This window comes from Myxine glutinosa, chromosome 13, assembly GCF_964187855.1.
Source record: "Myxine glutinosa chromosome 13, kmMyxGlut1.1, whole genome shotgun sequence".
In the NCBI taxonomy this organism is placed as follows: Eukaryota; Metazoa; Chordata; class Myxini; order Myxiniformes; family Myxinidae; genus Myxine; species Myxine glutinosa.
The window spans coordinates 96,262,253-96,283,383 of NC_136273.1; the positions used below are offsets into that span (position 1 = coordinate 96,262,253).

A 21,131-nucleotide genomic window follows, 5' to 3' on the forward strand; every position below is an offset into this window, starting at 1 on the left:
GGGGAGGAGCGTGTTAATATGTCTGGTTGAAGGCTTTGGGTGGTGAGGGGCTTGAAGCCAGATTTTAATCTTACAGCCGCCATATTGGTGCTCACCGTCACTGCGATGCGAAGCGAAAGACGCCTCAGAGCTGTCACATTCACAATCGCTATGTCGTATGTACTCCCGATATGTGTACCAAATTCCCGATACGTGTAACTGTACCAAATCAACAGTTAAAAGGATTTTGAGCCGATAGGTGTTACGGCCTTGGAAAGATCGATGGAGACAGCGATCTGTTAGCGTATTCACCGCCCAAATAGCTGTGTGGAATTCTCTCATGTAGAGATTAAACGTCGTTTGAACTTTGGCCGAGATCATTATTTACTTTAATGATGTTTATATACTATTGATGTTTAATGATGTTTATATTGGTTTTGGGTCGTCCTTTCCACATATCTCGTGGGATTGGAAGTTGGAGAGATGGCCGTGATGGCGAGGTGGGGGTTGGAATTCTCTCAAGCAGGGATTCAACCCGTGTCCTTATAAAAGGTCTTTGTCCGAGGTCACCGAGTCCGATCGGTGCAGCTGTGCAGCGATCGGTGCATCCGTTTGTGCGGCACCCGGGAAAACAACATCGTCACAATGAAAACATCGTCACAATGAACGTTATGCGAATGCGAATGTTATGCGGGAGTCCAAACCTGAGAATGCTGGAGACCAAAGCTGAAATTGGGAAAACTAAATAGCCTATTTTACTCCTGGAGATCCCAGGATTATCCACCCAAAATATCGTTGCGATGGGTTCAGCAGTTTTTACGGTACCTTCGAACGGACAGACAGACAGACAGACAGACAGATGGACGGACATTTGGTGAATTATAGTAAGATACACACACACACATATATATACACACACATACACACACACACACACACACACACACACACACACACACACACACACACACACACACACACACACACACACACACACACACACACACACACACACACACTGACCCAGTTAGACATGGATACGATGAGGTAAACACACCCCTGCCATGAGTGTGAGGAACTCACCGGTGGTAAAAAGCAGCACCAGTGAGCACCATCGAGTAATCATTTGTCCATTTGGACGTGTACCCCCACCGTGCCTTGCCCGCATCCCAGAAGTGGCTGCGAGCCGGATAACCGACGATGCGCTCGGGAAAATTCTGCCACACGGTGAATGCGAAGTCCACCTGCCGGCCAAGCACGCACAATAGAATCAATCAAAAACAGCCGCTTTGTTACTTAAACATTCATGTTTACCTGGGCGCCCTGAATCTGAGCTAATTGCCATACCGGCACACTTTTATTCTTTTAAGAAGATGATTGTGACCTTTGAATGGCATTCAGCAGCCAGTGCTGCGCCACGTGACTCGCTGGCATTCCTACGAGACAACATCAACTTTGCACACCTTGAAGTGTCCCTCTCAGCCACGTTTCCTGCAGGTTTACAAAGGCCCAAGCCTCGAGACCTGGAGTCATCAAATGATTGTTGCACTGCACACACCTTTTATCATAACCAGACTAGCTCAGGTGTCTCATTGATGTTTGTAACGCTGCAAGATCACACCTTGACCAATAGTTTCATCTCTTCGATTGAGGCCAATGATCTGAAGCTTTATCACCCAAATTCCTTCAATTTTGGATGAAGCTTTATCACCAAAATTCCTTCAATCTTGGATGAAGCTTTATCACCAAAATTCCTTCAATCTTGGATGAAGCTTTATCACCCAAATTCCTTCAATCTTGGAGGAAGCTTTATCACCAAAATTCCTTCAATCTTGGATGAAGCTTTATCACCCAAATTCCTTCAATCTTGGAGGAAGCTTTATCACCAAAATTCCTTCAATTTTGGATGAAGCTTTGTCACCCAAATTCCTTCAATCTTGGATGAAGCTTTATCACCCAAATTCCTTCAATCTTGGATGAAGCTTTATCACCCAAATTCCTTCAATTTTGGATGAAGCTTTATCACCAAAATTCCTTCAATCTTGGATGAAGCTTTATCACCAAAATTCCTTCAATCTTGGATGAAGCTTTATCACCAAAATTCCTTCAATCTTGGATGAAGCTTTATCACCAAAATTCCTTCAATCTTGGATGAAGCTTTATCACACAAATTCCTTCAATCTTGGATGAAGCTTTATCACACAAATTCCTTCAATCTTGGATGAAGCTTTATCACAGAAATTCCTTCAATCTTGGAAGAAGCTTTATCACACAAATTCCTTCAATCTTGGAAGAAGCTTTATCACCCAAATTCCTTCAATCTTGGATGAAGCTTTTTCACACAAATTCCTTCAATCTTGGAAGAAGCTTTATCACCCAGATTCCTTCAATCTTGGATGAAGCTTTTTCACACAAATTCCTTCAATCTTGGAAGAAGCTTTATCACCCAGATTCCTTCAATCTTGGATGAAGCTTTTTCACACAAATTCCTTCAATCTTGGATGAAGTTTTATCACCAAAATTCCTTCAATCTTGGATGAAGCTTTATCACACAAATTCCTTCAATCTTGGAAGAAGCTTTATCACCAAAATTCCTTCAATCTTGGATGAAGCTTTATCACACAAATTCCTTCAATCTTGGATGAAGCTTTATCACACAAATTCCTTCAATCTTGGAAGAAGCTTTATCACCCAGATTCCTTCAATCTTGGATGAAGCTTTTTCACACAAATTCCTTCAATCTTGGATGAAGCTTTATCACCCAAATTCCTTCAATTTTGGATGAAGCTTTATCACCCAAATTCCTTCAATTTTGGATGAAGCTTTATCACCAAAATTCCTTCAATCTTGGATGAAGCTTTATCACCCAAATTCCTTCAATCTTGGAGGAAGCTTTATCACCAAAATTCCTTCAATTTTGGATGAAGCTTTGTCACCCAAATTCCTTCAATCTTGGATGAAGCTTTATCACCCAAATTCCTTCAATTTTGGATGAAGCTTTATCACCAAAATTCCTTCAATCTTGGATGAAGCTTTATCACACAAATTCCTTCAATCTTGGATGAAGCTTTATCACACAAATTCCTTCAATTTTGGATGAAGCTTTGAGACCCAAATTCCTTCAATCTTGGATGAAGCTTTATCACACAAATTCCTTCAATCTTGGAAGAAGCTTTATCACCCAAATTCCTTCAATCTTGGATGAAGCTTTATCACACAAATTCCTTCAATCTTGGATGAAGCTTTATCACACAAATTCCTTCAATCTTGGATGAAGCTTTATCACACAAATTCCTTCAATCTTGGATGAAGCTTTATCACACAAATTCCTTCAATCTTGGAAGAAGCTTGAGCACCCAAATTCCTTCAATTTTGGAGACCTTCCCTGATCAGTGTCTGCTCGCTCCACACAAGACAAATCAATGGGGTTTGCACTCTACGCTTTATATGTCGGAGCTCGCGGTTGAGGAAGCTATGCTGTGCTCGTGCTTGACAGGCCCTCCATCTTTGGCCATTAAAAATAGATGTAAATGATGAATCTGACAATCTCTGGAACAGATACAAATAACTGATGTCTCCCACACGTATGGACCACTCTATGTGATCACGTGCAAGATTATTTTGTGGAATGGGGCACGCATCCATTTGGGGAAAAAAGTACAAAGCATTGTCACACACAGCTGTTAGTATTACATAAGTTGAGTTACTCTGATCTGTATTGTATCTGTCTGGAAATATGTATATATATGTACAGTCACGTGAAAAAGTAAGCACACCCCATGTAAAGTTTTGACTTTTTCAACATATTTCAATATACAGCTATTTGATCTTCATTTCAACAATATTGATAGATAAAGGTGATATAATATAACAAATATCATGAAACATTTACATTTTGTAGTCCATTGTATAATTTAAATAAACATAAATGCAAATTCCGCATGTGGAAAAAGTAAATACACCCTTGGCTCTAATCGGTGGTTTTGCCCCCTTTGGCAGAAACAACCTCAAGTAGGCGTTTCTTATAACTGTCTACAAGTCTCTGACATCGACTGGGATAAATTTTTGCCCACTCCTCGATGCAGAATTCTTTCAGCTTTGTGATGTGTGAGGGGTTTCTTGCATGCACAGCTCGTTTCAAATCCCCCCACAAAATCTCGATGGGATTTAGATCCGGGCTTTGACTTGGCCATTCCAGAACCCTCCATTACTTTCTTTTCAGCCACTCCTTGGTGTATTTACTGGTATGTTTAGGGTCATTGTCATGTCGCAAGGTCCACCTTCGGTTGAGCTTCAACTTTCCGACAGATGGCCTCACATTATCCTCAAGCACCCTCTGGTACAATGAAGAATTCATAGTGGATTCTATGATGGTGAGCTGCCCAGGCCCTGATGCAGCAAAGCTGCCCCAAACCATAATATTTCCACCACCATGCTTTACAGTTGGTATCAGGTTCTTGTGGTCAAATGCTGTCTTTGGTTTTCACCAAACATGTCTTCTGGTACTGTGGCCAAATAGCTCTACCTTTGACTCATCTGTCCAGAGCACATTGTTCCAGAAGTGCTGGTTTTTGCCGAGGTGTTCATTGGCAAACTTTAGTCTTGCCCTGATGTTCTTTCTGAACAGCAAAGGTTTCCTCCTGGCACACCTCCCATGTAGATCAAATTTGTGCAGCCTCTTTCTAATGGTAGACTCGTGCACTTTGACATCAACAGTGGCACGAGCTACCTGTAGGTCCCGTGATGACATTCTGGGTTTCTTAGAGACTTCTTTCAGCACCTTGCAGTCTGCTCTCGGGCTGAACTTGCTGGGGTGGCCTTGCCTGAACAAGTTGGCAGTTGTTTGGAATCTTCTCCACTTGTAGATGATCTTCCGGACAGTCGATTGATTGATTTCAAATTGTTTGGAGATCTTTTTAAATCCCTTCCCAGACTTGTAGGCATCTATAACCTTCTTTCTGAAGGCCTCAGAGAGCTCTTTTGATCTAGGCATGGTGACGCCGCACACTTCAACAACAAAGAGCAAACCAAACGAAATGTTGAGGTTTAAATAAGACAGGTTCCTCCAAGATCCTCTCGAACGATGTTCTAATCATTTGCACCTGAGCTGGTGCACCTGATTCTAATTTTAGGTATTTGAAGTAGTGATAAATGTAGGGGTGTACTTACTTTTTCCACATGCGACATTTGCATTTATGTTTATTTAAGTTATACAATGGACTACAAAATGTAAATGTTTCATGATATTTGTTATATCACCTTTATCTATCAATATTGTTGAAATGAAGATCAAATAGCTGTATGTTGAAATATGTTGAAAAAGTCAAAACTTTACATGGGGTGTACTATATATATATACTCCACCTCACCCCTGGGGTACCTCCGGTTATGGCTTCACATTTTGCTTATATGTGTGTTGTACACACATAACAGTGATGACTCCATTTACATCTTGCTCTCTGAATAATGAACCAACTTATATCCACTCATCACAACTATCTTTTCCTCATATGTGGCAACTTTATTTATCATCATGCCAGCTGGCTGGGTGTGGGTATCTCTCGCACCTGCCATGGCACCATGGACTTCTGCGACTCATTGGGACTGACACAATCTACCAACCTGGACCTCAGTCAATGGTGCATGATCTCTTCTGGACCTGATTTTGGCAAACTTCCCTGCAAATATCTGCTGTTCTTCTCTGCTCCAATCGGTTCTTCTGATCATGTGCTTGTTAAAGTGGACATCTCTCTGGCCATTCTCAGAGAGCCTCCTCAGCGTCAACGATTCTGGCATTTCACTAAGGCTGACTGGCACGGTCTGCAAGCAGCCATCAATCATCTGGACTGGTCTCCCATCTCTACTGCCTCTGACATCAACTCATCCTGGGAATTCTTCCAAAGTAAACTGCTCTCTCTCATGCACAGATTTATCCCATCTCGTCTTCAGTTGTCTTACCCTTCCCTCCCGTCCATGGTACACTGAATCTTGTGGTGAGGCAGTTGACCTGAAACAACTTGTCTTTGCCTCTTGGAAGGCAAATCCAATGGAAGGCAATCTCCGTTCCTTCCACAAAGCCCGGAACAAGTGTGTGTCCACCCTCAGGAGAGGGTACTCCATCACCTCACTTACCTCAAATGGCCACACAGCTAACACTGCATGTGAAAAAGCCGAATGCCTCAACTCTGTGTTTGCCTCAAAATCTTGTGTCCCGAACCCATCTCTCTTTGTACCCACCGTACCCAGTCGAACCCAGCTGCTCCTGGACCCTGTGTCCTTCTCTCCCGACAAGGTGGAGAAGTTTCTCTCAAACCTTGACTCTGATTCTGCAACTAGACCAGACGGTATCAGACGGCATCATCCGAAGTTCTGTCACTCAAGCTTTTGGGTCTCACTGTCTGCCATTATCTTTCCTGGGAAAACCTTCCAAGCTGGCCTCCAAAGCCAGTCGTCGACTGGGCAACCTCCATCGTGCGAAGTCCTTCTTGGCACACCTGAGCTCCTCACCACATACAAGGCTTTCATCCGCAGCTCAATGGATTACTGTTCTCCCTTCTGGGCCGGTGCTCCTGCCTCACACCTAGCTCGTCTTCACGCTGTTGAAACCAAAGCTTTCAGAATCATTGGAATCTCCCGTGATGAAGCTGATTGTGAGGGCCTTTCTACTCTCTCACCGCAGGCAGGTTGGTGGTCTTTCTGTCCTCTACCGACTCCTCTCCAGCCTAGCTCCCCCAGCTGCTCTGTCCCCGAAATATTCCTACAGGACACACAAGATCTGCCAGCAACCCTCTTCTGGTGAAATTGCCAAAAAACAAGACTCTCTGTTCACCTTCACTCCTTCATTTCTCTTTTCTCCCGCCTCTGGAACAAACTCCCCCACTCTCTTCAATCCCACTCCTCCCTCCAGGTCCTAAAAACAGCAGTTCACCACCATCTCTTATCTTCCCCCCATCCAAAACCTTGATCTTTTCTACCCCTGTTAATACAACACAAACCCACCTCCGTCAAATTCCCTGTTTTCCTTACTGAAAGCCCCTGAAGTGTCCATCTTGTTTATCCCATGTAACGCACCCCAGCCCTCTCTCTTCCACAGATCTTCTGATGTCTCTGTTCCCTGCTGTTGTTGTGCTTTCCTCTCTCCCCCTCCCTTTTTATGTGTTAGCTCTTCAACTATGTGTTTGCTCTTAAACAAGCCTCAACTTAGTATACAAAAACAAGAAAAAATATAGGGGATGCATACTGTAAGTGTCATAAATGCGAGAATACAAAGAGGATTGAAAGGAAATCGCAAAAGAAAATGGCACGTCGAGCTCCGCACCTCATTCGTTGATAAAACAATATCTTCATCAAGCGAAAGCACGGCATCTGTCTGGATGACCCCCAGCGGCATGAAACGGCTGCTGATGGTCTGCCAACATGACACATCATAGACACGTCAGACACTGGAGTCAATGGCCGTCACCTTCACAGTACCAGATATGTCGGTGAATTTGGACCAACAAAACATTCCGATTCAAACAGACATTAGTCATTTGTTACAATTTCTGAACATTTAGAGTTTTGATTAATTGTATTCCACTCCAGGTGCTCGTGTAGTTTTTCATTCCTCCTTCCCAAATAAACTTTGATCCACCTGTGACAGAATAACTTTGATTAGTTTCAATAGCGCCTTGTCTTGTCTGACTGATGTTCAACGGCCAGTCACCGCCTCGTTAGAGCTAAAACATCCCCGAGCTCATCATCATGGTGTCCGACACCAGATTGACTGCAAGATCCATTTCTTTATTGCAACTAAATTAATCACACCTTATTGTGGGGTCAGCTGGCGGATGTTATTGGCTCAAGTCTTTCAAGAAACGGCTGGCAAGGCTCACTTTCGACTGAAAGTGGCAGACATCTGTACTTTGTTCAGGGCCCTGGAGATAACTCACCTGTTCTTCATGAAAGACGACCTGCCCTTGGGATCCTTAATGTCCACCATCTGATGCGAGCAGATGAGACACCTCGTTTTACGTCCATCAAGAGGACGGTGTGCTTTGTCATGGACTGCCCTACCTGCGCAAACCGCCAAACCGACAGTTTATAGTCATGCTGGTAATCGAACCCAGATTAGACAGCTCAAGGTATGTACACTACACCTTTCCACCATCCTGCTGGACCGATTGGCTACTGCATTGTGTCTCGAGAATCAAGAGCTGGATTGGTTGCACACTTTTATTTAATTGTTGAAAGATGTAGTGTAACCTTTACAAGCACGTACTGCTGAATGGGAAAACCCGGTTTATAACTCTTCCTTTAAGGGGAGGTGTACCCTCCGATGTAGAACATCCTGCAGATGAAACACCTGCACAATAGTTTGTAATTGGATCTTGTCACAGTGGGGGTGAAACCCAGCGTAGGCAACTCAGAATAGACCGCATTGCCAGTTATCCACACTGACATTCCACCTTTCAGTGCAGTGTCAATACTCCATGCCTTGGAAATTCCCATTAAAACATTTTCTCCCAAATTCTCCACGTACCTTGCTTTCTGCATTTACAACTATGATGGGTACTGTCGTGTCTGGCCACTTGATTTTGGGTGACACAGGCTTGTCACAGTTCCACAGGACAACGATCTGTGGGAAAGACGTAGGAGGAGGACGTGAGGATGGGTGGACACAATGACTGACAAGCTGGAAGCTAATTCAAGTTAATGAGTCCGAGCTACCGGGTGCTATCCAGTCCACGGAAGGTCAAGCGACGGTGCATTTTTGCGCAAGTCACACAGAAATAAGTGAAGAGATGCTCTTCATTCATTAATCTATATATATATATATATATAATGGGGCAAGTGTTTGTATGTATGTATGTATGTATGTATGTATGTATGTATGTATGTATGTACGTCCGCTATTCACCCATTGGTTGGACAGCTGACTTATCGCCACCCACAATTGTAACCTGAGCTACTTAACCTAAATTACCCAGAGGACCCAAAATACACCACCCCCACCTCCCAAGGACCCAAAATACCGAGAAGACCCCGAGGACCCAAAAGACCCCCCAAAAAATTCCTTTTATAAGGCCATTTTCCCAGCTAGAGTGGGCCTTAGCCTTGCGGACCCCATGACGATCATCACGGTTCCCTTTTTGAAGCAATGTTTTTTTTTTATGGCCGGATGACTTTCCTGACGCCAACCCTCTTATGGGTCGCCTCTTACTCAGGGATACGGTGTACCTATTCTAAACCGGGGTACACACCAGCACATTCTTCCCAGCAAGCTGGTACTCAATTTGCCGACCTCCGAAGGATGACAGGCTGAGTCAACCCCCCTGGCGTTAATTCAGCGATCGACCGGGATTCAAACTGAGGATCCTAGATCCCAAGCCGGCACCCTAACCGCTAAGACCCCGAAGACCCAAAAGACCCCAAATACATAAAAAGACCCTGAAGAACTAAAAGACCCAATTACGGTAGGGTTAGGAGAAGACCCAGAAGACGTTTTTCCCCTTTATAAGGCCATTTTCCCTGCTAGAACAGGGGTTAGGTTAGTTGTCTACCGAGGAGAACACCCAAAGGACCCGAAAGACCCAAAATACCCTGAAAACCCAAAAGACCTAAAAGATCCAATGGACCCCAAAGACCGAAAATACCCCAAAGACCCCAAAGACCTAAAAGACCCAAAATACCAAGAAGACCCAATGTACCCCAAAACCCAAAATACCCCGAAAACCCAAAAGATCCCGAAGACCTAAAAGACCCTGAAGACATAAAAAATGCAATGGACCCCAAAGACCCAAAATACTCCGAAAACCCAAAAGACCCCGAAGACCTAAAAGACCTTGAAGACCTAAAATATCAAATGGACCCCAAAGACCCAAAATACCCTGAAGACCCCAAAGACCTAAAAGACACCAAAAACACAAAATACCCCAAAGACCTAAAATACCCTGAAGACTGAAATTACCCCCAAAGACCCTTAAATGCCCCAAAGACCAAAAGACTGAAAAGACCCCAAAGACTGAAAAGACCCTGAAGACCCAAAAGACCCTCAAGACCCAGAAGACTGAAAAGATCCTGAAGACCCAAAAGACCCTTAAAGGGGAACGCAAACGTGTAAAAAAAATTCTGAAAACCCATTGACAATCATTAATCACGGTCTAATTTGAAGGGAATTTATTTTATTTTATTTGCCAAATCACAAAGTGAAAAACCCCGAGATGGATGGATATAATTTTTTTTTTTTACAGAGATAGATGGAATCCCCACGGAGGTATAAACCTCTCAACAACATATTCGTTTGTAAACTGCCTCCAGTTCGGAGTTTCCTGTCATCTGGAAGCTGTGCATATTGCATGACGTGTTAGCACCATTGTCCTTTACATCCTCCCACAAGAGGTTCTGTTGTGAAGTTACGCACACGTAACTCGCCTACTCTTCAACACAAGTCACGTTACGAAACGATCGATGCAGCAATGGTTGGACGAGGACGAGCGACGTGGCCTTAAGCAACGAGCGAGTTGGTAAATAAAGGAAGGTGATCAGCAGCAAAAACAAAATCTTCATGGTTCAGAATCCTACAGAGGAAGACAGAAATTCCAAATGACCTGGGAGCAATATTTTGACTTTGCTAGCGCCACGATGAGTTTCATGATAGGCTGAGACTGGGAAATCAGCGGAGATGTAACGTAGATCAGTGCAGTAAACCACTCCGCTGGTTTGGTGCCTGCAACGGAAACAGGAAGTGGTGGAGGTGGTGGTAAGGGGGGGCATTTGGAGCAGGAAAAATCAATGCCAAGTCATGTCTGTTAGGTGCACCAGTATGAAAGTGTGGAAAATGAATCGGTCTCGTTTTAATCTCGCGACACGGAATACCGCTGAAACCTCGGGATGTATACAGCCATTAATTGAGATGAACTTTGAAGAAAAGCAAACGATTACAGCATTCTTCAGAGCACTCGGGCAGAGAGCAGTCAAAGGCAAAACGTATGAGAATTCCAATGCTGGATGTCAGCCATTTCTCACCCAAAAGTGCGTAGTAGAAAGGGAAGTCCAGGAGATGAGTCGAAAACTGCGGCAAGATGTGCAAACCTCCAGGTGCCACGTTCCACATCATTTGATTTCTCGATGCGTGTTTGTAAATTCGATCTTGAATGATCTGCAAAGCACCTTTTTTGAGCCTCCACCGATTCTCTTTGATTCATCGGATCACTAGATCGATCGATATCATAGCGAATGCAAACGGTAAAAAATAAATAAATAAATCAAAGACACCATTTTAACGCTCACTTCGAGTGTCGTCGTGACAATTTTGTCTACCGAGGAGAAATACGTGTCCCACAGCATCTGTGTCTGCTGCCTGATGGACAGGATTTGGTCATTATCAAATGACCTCACCAAAGATGGAATCTGTGGAGGATGATGAAGAGAAAGGAAAAAGACCTGTTGATTGCTTCGAACAGATCGACATACCTATCCGAAATACCATATGTTAAAATCATTGTAATACGAGTAATAGTATGGTGATCAAACAACAACAACAACAACAACAGGCATTTTAAAGCCATTTTCCCTGCTAGAGCGTGGGTTAGCCTTGCGGTCCCCATGACAATCTTCTCCATTTTGCCCTATTTTCTGCATCTCTCCTTGTTAACCCCCTTGCCCGCATTTCTTCTTCCACCATCTTTAGCCAAGTCTTTCTCAGTCTTCCCCGTCCTCCACTTCCTTCTACATTCATTTCCATCACTCTTCTCAACCAGTCACTTTCATCCTTCCTCAACACATGACCAAACCATCTCAAACTGTTTCTCTTCACAGCATCAATCACAGGCTCTACTCCCATCATCTTTCGCAACTCATCATTTGTCTTCCTCTCTCTCAACGATACTCCGCACATCCACCGAACCATTCGCATTTCCACCCTTTCCAGCCTTCGTTGCTGCTCTACGTTCATTACCCATGTCTCGCTCCCATAAATCATAACACTTCTCACACATGCAGCATACACCTTTCCCTTCAGCTTCAACGACACTCCCCTCCTCGTCAGCATGCCACTCAGTTCCGGAACCTTCTTCCATGTTCCCAAAATCCATGATCCCAAATGAACAAAATCCCCGACACACAGCATACCAACGGAGTGACTAGTCACATTTACCGAAAAGTCAATCGCAACACCTGTAAACCTTTGAGGCCTCAGTTAGTTTTGGCACCCCTTTTTGTATTTTAAAGGACAACCAGAGTTTGAGGGCACAAATGTTGGGGGTATACTGTGAAATATTTGGAAGGAAAGGAAAGAATGGGAGATTAACACAGGAAACAGTGGGGTGGGGGGAGGGGGGGAATAGAAGAATGGGAGGTAACACCTCATTTACCTGTAAAAGCAGTCTCTCCTCTCCCTGGACAATGGCTTTTCTCCAGTCAATCACCTCTGAGAAGGGAAGCTCCCAGCCATTGCTGAGAAGGACGGGGATGCAGGCAGCCTGCAGAGATTCGACATGTTTCAGGCCCAAATACATTTCGACACAACTTAATGCTCCCTAAAACAACGCAACTTTTGACAGGAAGTAGAATGGAGAACTTTGGTGTCATTGACAGGCAAGTGTCATTCTCCGATGGCGGACAGGCAGAATTTTCTTTCCCCTTTATAAGGCCATTTTCCCTGCTAGAGCGGGGGTTAGCCTTGCAGGCCCCATGGCAATCATCATGGTTCCATTTTTGACCCAATGTTTTTATGGACGCATGCCCTTTCTGACGCCAACACTTTAGTCACCTCTTATGACATGCAGGGATACGGTGTACCTACGTAGTGTGTTCAAAAAGTATCCGACCTTTATTTTTCGTGCGTAAAAAAGAAGAAGCTAGGGAGGCGTTGATTTGTGCACGTATGTAGGCGATCTTAATGCGCACGCGTGAATTTTTTCCCACCTGCAGAAGCTGTCATTTGACGGCAGACCGCCGATGAGTGAGGACATGTAAGTGAGCGGCGTCAGATTTTCGTTTTTGACAAAATGAAGGAAAAACTTGAACAACGCTACTGCATCAAATTTTGTGTAAAGGTTGGCGATTCCCAAGTGGAAACGATCCGCAAGATTCAACACCGTTCATTCCATTATGAAGGAGGATTTGGGCTTCAGGAGAATCTCAGCGAAGTTCGTACCAAAGCTGCTAACGATTGAGCAGAAGCAACTCCGTTTGGAGATCGCACAGGACATGCTGGAGACTGTGAACAGCGATCCCAGCTTCCTCAACACAGTGATCACTGGCGATGAGTCCTGGGTTTATGGGTACGACCCAGAAACCAAGTTGCAGTCATCACAATGGAAGCATCCAACATCCCCGAGGCCAAAAAACACAAAATTTGATGCAGTAGCGTTGTTCAAGTTTTTCCGTCATTTTCTCAAAAACGAAAATCCGACGGCGCTCGCTTACATGTCCTCACTCATCGGCGGTCTGCCGTCGAATGACAGCTTCTGCAGGTGGGAAAAAATTCACGCGTGCGCATTAAGATCGCCTACATACGTGCACAAATCAACGCCTCCCTAGCTTCTTCTTTTTTACGCACGAAAAATAAAGGTCGGATACTTTTTGAACACAGTAGTATTCTAAATCGGGGTACACACCGGGATCATTCATCCCAGCAAGCTGGTACTCAATTTGCCGACCTCGGAAGGATGACAGGCTGAGTCAACCCCCCTGGCGTTAATTCAGCGATCGACCGGGATTCGAACCCAGGATCCTAGGATCCCAAGCCGGCACCCTAACCGCTAAGCACCAGCCGGACAGGCAGAACAAATTGATTAAATCAGGAGGACATTGATTGAGGTATGCTCTCTGCCAAGGGAGGCAAGAAGATGACGTTTTTGGTGTTAACCCTTCGTTGGAGAGAAATCCGTTTTGATAGGCCCTTGTGTGATAGCGAAAAGAGAAAAAACAACACAAATGTGTGAAAAATAGATTTTGTTTCATAATCGGTGGAGTTGTTTTTAGGTACATTAAGCAGTAAACCATTATTAGGCGACTTATGATGCAACATTTGTCATGCAGAGATTGAGCAAGGCGCATCAAAAGGATTGGCATGAAAGGGAACGTGGACTTTGACCAAGCAAACAGACAGGAAATGAGCAAGAAGATAGTAAAGTGATTGGTGATATGTACAGTGCCTTCAGAAAGTATTCACACCCCTTGACTTATTTCCCATTTTTTTGTGTTACTGACTGAACTTAAAATGGATTAAATTGAGATGTTTTTGTCACTGATCTACAAATAAGGTGCTGTGACCCCCTTACGTCCTCATAATGTCAAAGTGAAATTTTATTTTAGAGATTTTTACAAAATAATTAACTAGAGCAATGCAACTGTGTCACCAATATGCCTCCGCATAGTCCCACAACAGGTAGATGCCCTCGTTCACTGTCCCAAAAATAAACAAATTTGATTTAAGATCCCTTCAGCTGTTTTCAAGCATCACATTTTTACCAAAATGAAAATTACTTTCCAAAGGAACAAGATGGAATGATGGATACCTCGCCATCGAGAAATCCTTTTACGAATGTTTTAACGGGCCTGAGTACATGTGGACGTTGGGTTATGTAGTTCCTCCTTCCAGTTCATCAAAGCTAAGTTTTCCAGACCAGATTCGCCATGTCTTTCTGTTATCTTTTCATTCCCGTGATGCTGTTTGTGTTTTTGTCCAATTTTCCAAGTTTGATGGTGATGATGTGCGAGTCGTCACTTTCGACGAATCTCTTCCCTTCGTTGGCGTGCTCACTAAGCACTGTGCGTTGTGCGATGGCTGTACAGTCCAATGCGGGACCCACAGCGTCTACCACAAACATCGCAGGTATCGACTGGTCCTTGTGGAGGTAGATGTTGGCAGATTTCCCTTTCTTGCCTCCGCTGTCTCTCGATAGCAAGTCTCCCACATTCAAAGGGGTCCAGGTCTTTGCGGCAAATGCCACGCCAAACTGGCCTGTTTGTGGCCTGATGTTCCCAGGTGACAACTGGAATGTTTAATCGTACCTTGGTGTGGTGTATTGTAGAATTTGTGTCCAGGTAGGTTAACCTGGCCTACTAGTTATGGCCACAGCAAGTCAGTATGCAAATTCTGTGTCCGTTGCCGCATACCTCGTTCCACTTTCTTTCTCCCAAGTATTGTCCTTTCAGCATCCTCAACTTTACATGACTCTCCCTCCTCGCTTCAAAAAAAAATTATCCCAAAAAAATTCAAGAACTCATTCTGCCTGTATTTCCTTCCCTGGTTCATTCTTTATCCCTACTTTTCTCAATACCTCCAAATTTCATCTTGATTGAAATAATTGCTTCTTACTTCAAAATCTTTAAATAACATTTTTAAATGCTTTAATTTCCTTAACTATCTCTCCATGAGGAATTACCTCGCCACATGTTCTTCTTCTTAATCAGGATCGATTCCTCTTGTTCTTTTTCACAAAGTTTATTTCCCATATACTTCTTCTTCTCCTCCTCCTCCCTTTATAAGGGGTGGTACCAAGGTTTATTTCCCGTACTTCTTCTTCTCCTCCTCCTCCCTTTATAAGGGGTGGTACCAAGGTTTATTTCCCGTACTTCTTCTTCTCCTCCTCCTCCCTTTATAAGGGGTGGTACTCTTGTTCTTGCTCTTGCCCTGCCTCGACCACGATCCTCCTCCACTTCCCTCTGTTCTCAGCCAACTCTCTCCACACTCCAACCACCCCCACCTCACTGATGTCCCTCTTCTGACAATCCTCCCATCTCAACCACGGTGTACCTTCTTTCCTCTTTCTTCACGCATTTCTTGAAGATTGAGGGCAGAGATATGCTGTATATTCAATTGATGCAAAGCTCAGCAGTGACTGTGAATCAAAAGGATAACTTATTTGATTGAGTAAACACCTATGGCCATCCTGAGATGGGCTCCTGCGTAGTAGAGGAAACATGAAACTACCTGCAAGCCATTGACAAATCCATTGCCTGTCCAAGACAAAATTCCTTTATCATCAAGTGTCCCGGCAGATTGCCTGTTAGGCCATGGGACCTGGATTATCACCCCATGGTGCAATCACATGGGCAGCCTTTTGGACGGGTCCTGCTGTCGTGCTACGATCGAGCAGTGTGTCCCTTTCCAACCCGTGATGGAGAACTGACTATGACCCCAAGGGTGAGGGGTCATCACGTTGGAAGTAAAATGTTGAGCTTTACGACATATACCGTAATTTATTTTGATGCCCAATTGTTGGTGGATCGAACCTCATTTGAGTCATACCAAAGATCCTGATTAGGGTACGTGCTGCTTCCTTTCATGATGCTCAGCATTTAAAGGATAGAGCATGGACGAATGAGTTGGTAAAAAATAGCACAGACCTTGATGGGCCCTCATGGCCTCCTCCTGTGCCAACGATTCTTGTAAGGAAACTTGTGTTACGTAACCATAAAGGAAATCATTTGGCTATGATTTATCTTTATGGGGCTCAGTAGTCACGGCGTTTTATGTCGCTCGTTTTCCCCATTCCACATTAAAAAGATGATGATGATGATGATGATGATGATGATGATGATGAAGAAGTCTTTAACTGCAGCAATTATTCCCACCCTTGGGTTGGCCAGGGAAAGTTTTTGGCCCAAACCTAACCCTAACCCTAAGTCTTTCAGGAACTGGCTACCCTGGCCCTGCATTAGACGAAGTTAAGACAGGAATTTGGAATTTGTCCACGATGCTGGCGATAGCTCATCTACTCTTCACAAAGGACACCATAGTATCTTTAACGTCCATCAACCAATGGCGGCAGACTGGACGCCCAGTTTAACATCCATTCGAGGGATGAATCACCCTGCCTCTGAAACACTGGGATGACAGTTTACATCTGGGTCTGGATTCAAACCCAGGCTGGAAAGCTCAGAACTATCACTTGGCTAACCCTCCAGCTTACATCAAAATGCAAAAAGAAAAATGTACATCCCAAAAGTAATCCAATCATTAATCTGATGTTATTCCCTTGGATTGCTGAAATTGGATCATGTATCGATTAGCCAAGAATCAATGTACAGTGATCAGTAATTGTCACAGATTGCGTTTTCAAAGCAACCCTCCCAACACTGACTCTCATGCCGAAACATTAGGATCCCGCAACATTTCTTCATTTACCCAAGGTCGTGCTATAGGCCGGTCAGTGCACCCTGATTGGCGGACAAATTATCCAAGCATTCCTCTTGGCTCTGTGACCAATATCATCACAAATTCAGTAAATAAGGTGTCACTGCTGTCCAGACAAACGATCCTATGGTATTGGAAGCGATTTGGCAAGCGGAGAAGACGGGCCCGCTTTCCGTTGAACGATGTCGCAATTCTGCAGCACACGGGTCGCGTGTTACAGAAACATCTTTTTATTATTGTACAGACAGCCGGTGATTTTGATCAAATGTTCTTGAGGAAAGATTGCATTACATGCCATGTCCCGTGTATGGCCACAGTTGCAAAATGAAACAAAGCGTTCAACTCCCCTGGATGCTCGGGGAAGTTGAATGCTTCGAAATCGATTTGGCATCCAAATGCTTTGGATCCGAAGAGGCCGGATATGAATCCGATTTATAGCACCTGTGGGAGCATCGAGCAGAGTCAGCCGAGTGTAACGGTCCGCATCTCACCGATGTGAAGGGATTGAGGGAAACTCTCAAACAGATAGGAGGGAAGCTGGATCAAACCGTGATACTAAATGCGGATTCAACGGCAAATAGGATAATACGAGTTCCTGTAAAAGGACCTTTGATGCAGGAGGAGAACATCAAGCCTGCACAGGGTTGCCAACCTGCGCAGGTTGTTTCTCCATGCCCTGTCCTTTTTAAATGCTGAGCGTCACCGCAAGGAAGGAGCACATAAAGTTTTGAAAGTATTTGGGATGACTCGAGGTACTGCCGAGCTCCCAGATTCAGAGTGGACCTTCTCACCATTACGCTAACTAGTGTGGTGAACTCTTCGTACCTGTAAAAGGTAGCTCACCTGTCAGGGCCGAAGTAAAACATTTCCCTCGTTTCCTTGGTTCAAACATAGTACCGCACTTGTAACCCCAAAGTAGAATAGAGCTCGGTACTACCAACAGGTGGACAAAATATTATTATCATGGGGCCTTCTAGCATTTGTGGAGCACAAATGCCCTTTGCCCATATTGTACCAGTGACAATAGGCCCAGCACGGAAAAGATGGCGAGAATCACTTGTGTGCAGCGGGAACAATGCTTGGCTGCACATGGAATGAGCGAGGCCTGTGGAGGGCAAACATTCAAGATGAAGTGCTTTTTTTTCTGAGCTAGCACATTTCACGGTAATGCTGTTGTGTTCCCAGACTTTTCAAATTGTACTGTTCGTGTAAACCTTGGATAACTTCAGTCGGTCGTACATGGCTTTGACGTTGCTGCTGCATTGTGAGAATCCGGGAAGAAATGTTCAGGGTTTGCAACTGAGCGCAGCACTATTCTTCGGGTCGCGTTCAAAGACCAAAGAAGGCCTGTGCTCGGTGCTTGTATTAGTCCGTGGGCTGAGTAGGGTTTACATGCACCCCCCCCCCCCCCCCCACAACTTAACTTCCCGGGTATGTCCATGTACCCCCCACCCTAGGGGTTAGGAAAAACCATGTTAACAGAAAAAAAACTCATTCCCTCATAGTTTGACCTCTGGTGACCTCATTAGTGACCTCATTTGCATATAACACATATCATTGTAAAGAGTGTCCCAGGACAAACATTTTGAGGGGTCATATGCAACCATAGGATGACTAGGTAAAAAGTTATGGCCATTTGAATTTCGCCTACCAATAATTTTCGGAAATCACTGACACAGGGGGGGTAACATCAAAATATGCGTGGGAGGTACCTTGGGAATGAGTTTTTTTTCTGTTAACATGGTTTTTCCTAACCCCTAGGGTGGGGGGTACATGGACATACCCGGGAAGTTAAGTTGTGGGGGTGGTGCATGTAAACCCTACTCAGCCCACTGACTTTATGGGCCCCGATGGTACCATGACTGGATTAATGGGGAATCAGAGGGTTGTCAAGCATACTTTTCACGATCTGGTAGGCCAATGAGCGATAGCTAAATGTTTGCTACCCGTGTCTGCCCTAGTGGACCCCAAAAACACCAGGGCTAGAGAAGGAGGGAAAAGAAGAAACAACCATCTTTAGAGGCCATTTTTCTCACAGAGCAGGGGTTGGCCTTTTTTGGGCACCGTGGTCCCCTTTCTGAAGCAATGTTTTATGGCCGGATGCCCTTCCTGCCGCCAACACTGTTAGTCGCCTCTTGCGACACACAGGGAATTACCAGTGAACTGGTGCTCAATTTGCCGACCTCGGAAGGATGACAGGCTGAGTCAACCACCCTGGTGTTAATTCATCGATCGACCAGGTTTCGAAGGTGTGCAGGTGTGCAAAGCTTGTCGCGTCATACCCAAGAAGACTCGAGGCTGTAATCGCTGCCAAAGGTGTTTCAACTAAGTACTGAGTTCAGGGTCTGAATACTTATGTCAATGTGATATTTCAGTTTGTTTTTTGAAATAAATTTGCAAAACTTTATAAAATCCTGTTTTCTCTTTGCCATTATGGGGTATTGAGTGTAGATTGATGAGGGAAAAAATGAATTTAAACGATTTCAGCACAAGGCTGCAACATAACAAAATGTGAAAAAAGTGAAGGGGTCTGAATACTTTCTGAATGCACTGTAAATGTCAAGTCTCTTTCATTCCTAAGAATTGACATTGCTGACAAAGGAGCAGCACACACAGAGGTCACCTCTTAATTTCCTTTTTAGAATTCGTCCTTCAACCATACAGAAACGAGCCAAAAGAAAGACCACCAGAGAGAGAGAGAGAGAGAGTGGAAAGACCGCATGGCCCAGATATCGTGGACTCCTAGAGCGGGAGCCTCCAGGGATCCCGGCTGGATTGTTTGGCAATCAGAGTTTCATTCATCCCTGGGAGAGCAGCCCTCTCTGAAAATAGACTAAGCAAATAACCTATCCAGATTTGATTTTTTTTCACCTCCTGTGCAAGTTCAAATTGTGTCAAATCTCCTTCTAATTTCCAGCTCTTTCCAGCAGCCCCAGGCCACCTTCAAAGCAGCCAGGATATCGAGCGGTATTCCCCCGCCAGTCGAGTCCTCAAGTTCCCCTCCTCACCTCCAGAAAAGTCTGGTTACCTGCTCTTTAGCAGCTCAGCCGCTCAGAGTTTGAAGTCATTTATGCTCGAACCTCAATCAACTACCCACACGGTGGAAGATCACCGAGTAATGCAGTTATTTTGGAATTTACTCCATCAATTTATTCCTACAGAAATTAGATTTCCTCATTACGCAAGATTTTGATCAAAATGTCTCAATTCATGGCGCAGGAATCTTGAGGGCTTGTGTGAGTGTAGGAGATTGCATTTATTCACTTTGAAATGAACACGATTAAACGGTTAAGAAAGGGAAGAAATTAACAACTAAATGTCGGAGTAGTTTATTCTCCTTCGGTGCCCAAATCGAGGAGCGCACATCCTAGAAACGCAAGTGTTCAGAACCCTAATCGGCCTGTAATTTATCCTCACCGCAACGTTAACCTGGGAGCCTCGAGCCGGTGAATCAAGAGCTACAGGAATTATTGGACGCCTTTCCCAGGAATCCATGGCAACTGGGCCATCCACGGAGAGGTTGGTTTCAAGTCTCGAGTTGTTCGATCATCACCTCGCCACCAGCACGTTTCACGTTTCTATCAAAGGCTTCGGCTCTTCCCTGGGGCTTGCAACTTACTTTTGGATTCATGGTGCAGATGGTGCCTCCCCGAGTGGCTTTAAACAACCACCAAGCCTTTTCAGCCACAACACAAATCCACGGATTTATTGCTTGGTGTTGAAAACTTAAGTGGTGTGCATCGTGGTTGCTTCGGTGATAATCTACAACTGTAATTTTGGTTTGCTGACTGAAGCTAAAGCCAGTTGGATGCAAAAAGTTCCATTTGCCAATAGCATGGGAGTAGTGTGGGGGCAAGATTATCCCACCCCGACCATATACTGCACAAAACACACCCTCTTATGCCCTTTTGTTCAGTATAGGAACCACCTTTAGAGGCCATTTTTCCCCACAGAGCGGGGGTTCGTGTTAGGGTTTGGGTTAGGGTTGTTAGGGTTGGGGTTGGAGTTGTTAGGTCCTCTTTTT

At 44.5% G+C, this 21,131-nt stretch overlaps 1 protein-coding gene across 2 annotated transcripts in view; it reads right to left on the reverse strand.

The window, feature by feature from the left end:
- Positions 1 to 21,131, reverse strand: part of EXT1 (exostosin glycosyltransferase 1) — a 254,996-nt gene that overhangs the window by 16,449 nt on the left and 217,416 nt on the right. For both annotated transcript variants that reach the window (XR_013621271.1, XM_078767777.1), the window contains exons 3-9: positions 12,333 to 12,440; positions 11,251 to 11,370; positions 10,987 to 11,119; positions 10,569 to 10,687; positions 8,501 to 8,596; positions 7,298 to 7,387; positions 1,063 to 1,223 (exon numbers count right to left, since the gene is read on the reverse strand). Coding sequence is in view for 1 of the 2 variants with exons in the window: in XM_078767777.1 (XP_078623903.1) it covers positions 1,063 to 1,223; positions 7,298 to 7,387; positions 8,501 to 8,596; positions 10,569 to 10,687; positions 10,987 to 11,119; positions 11,251 to 11,370; positions 12,333 to 12,440 (827 nt within the window). In the remaining variant the exon portion in view is untranslated. The remainder of the gene's footprint in view (positions 1 to 1,062; positions 1,224 to 7,297; positions 7,388 to 8,500; positions 8,597 to 10,568; positions 10,688 to 10,986; positions 11,120 to 11,250; positions 11,371 to 12,332; positions 12,441 to 21,131) is intronic.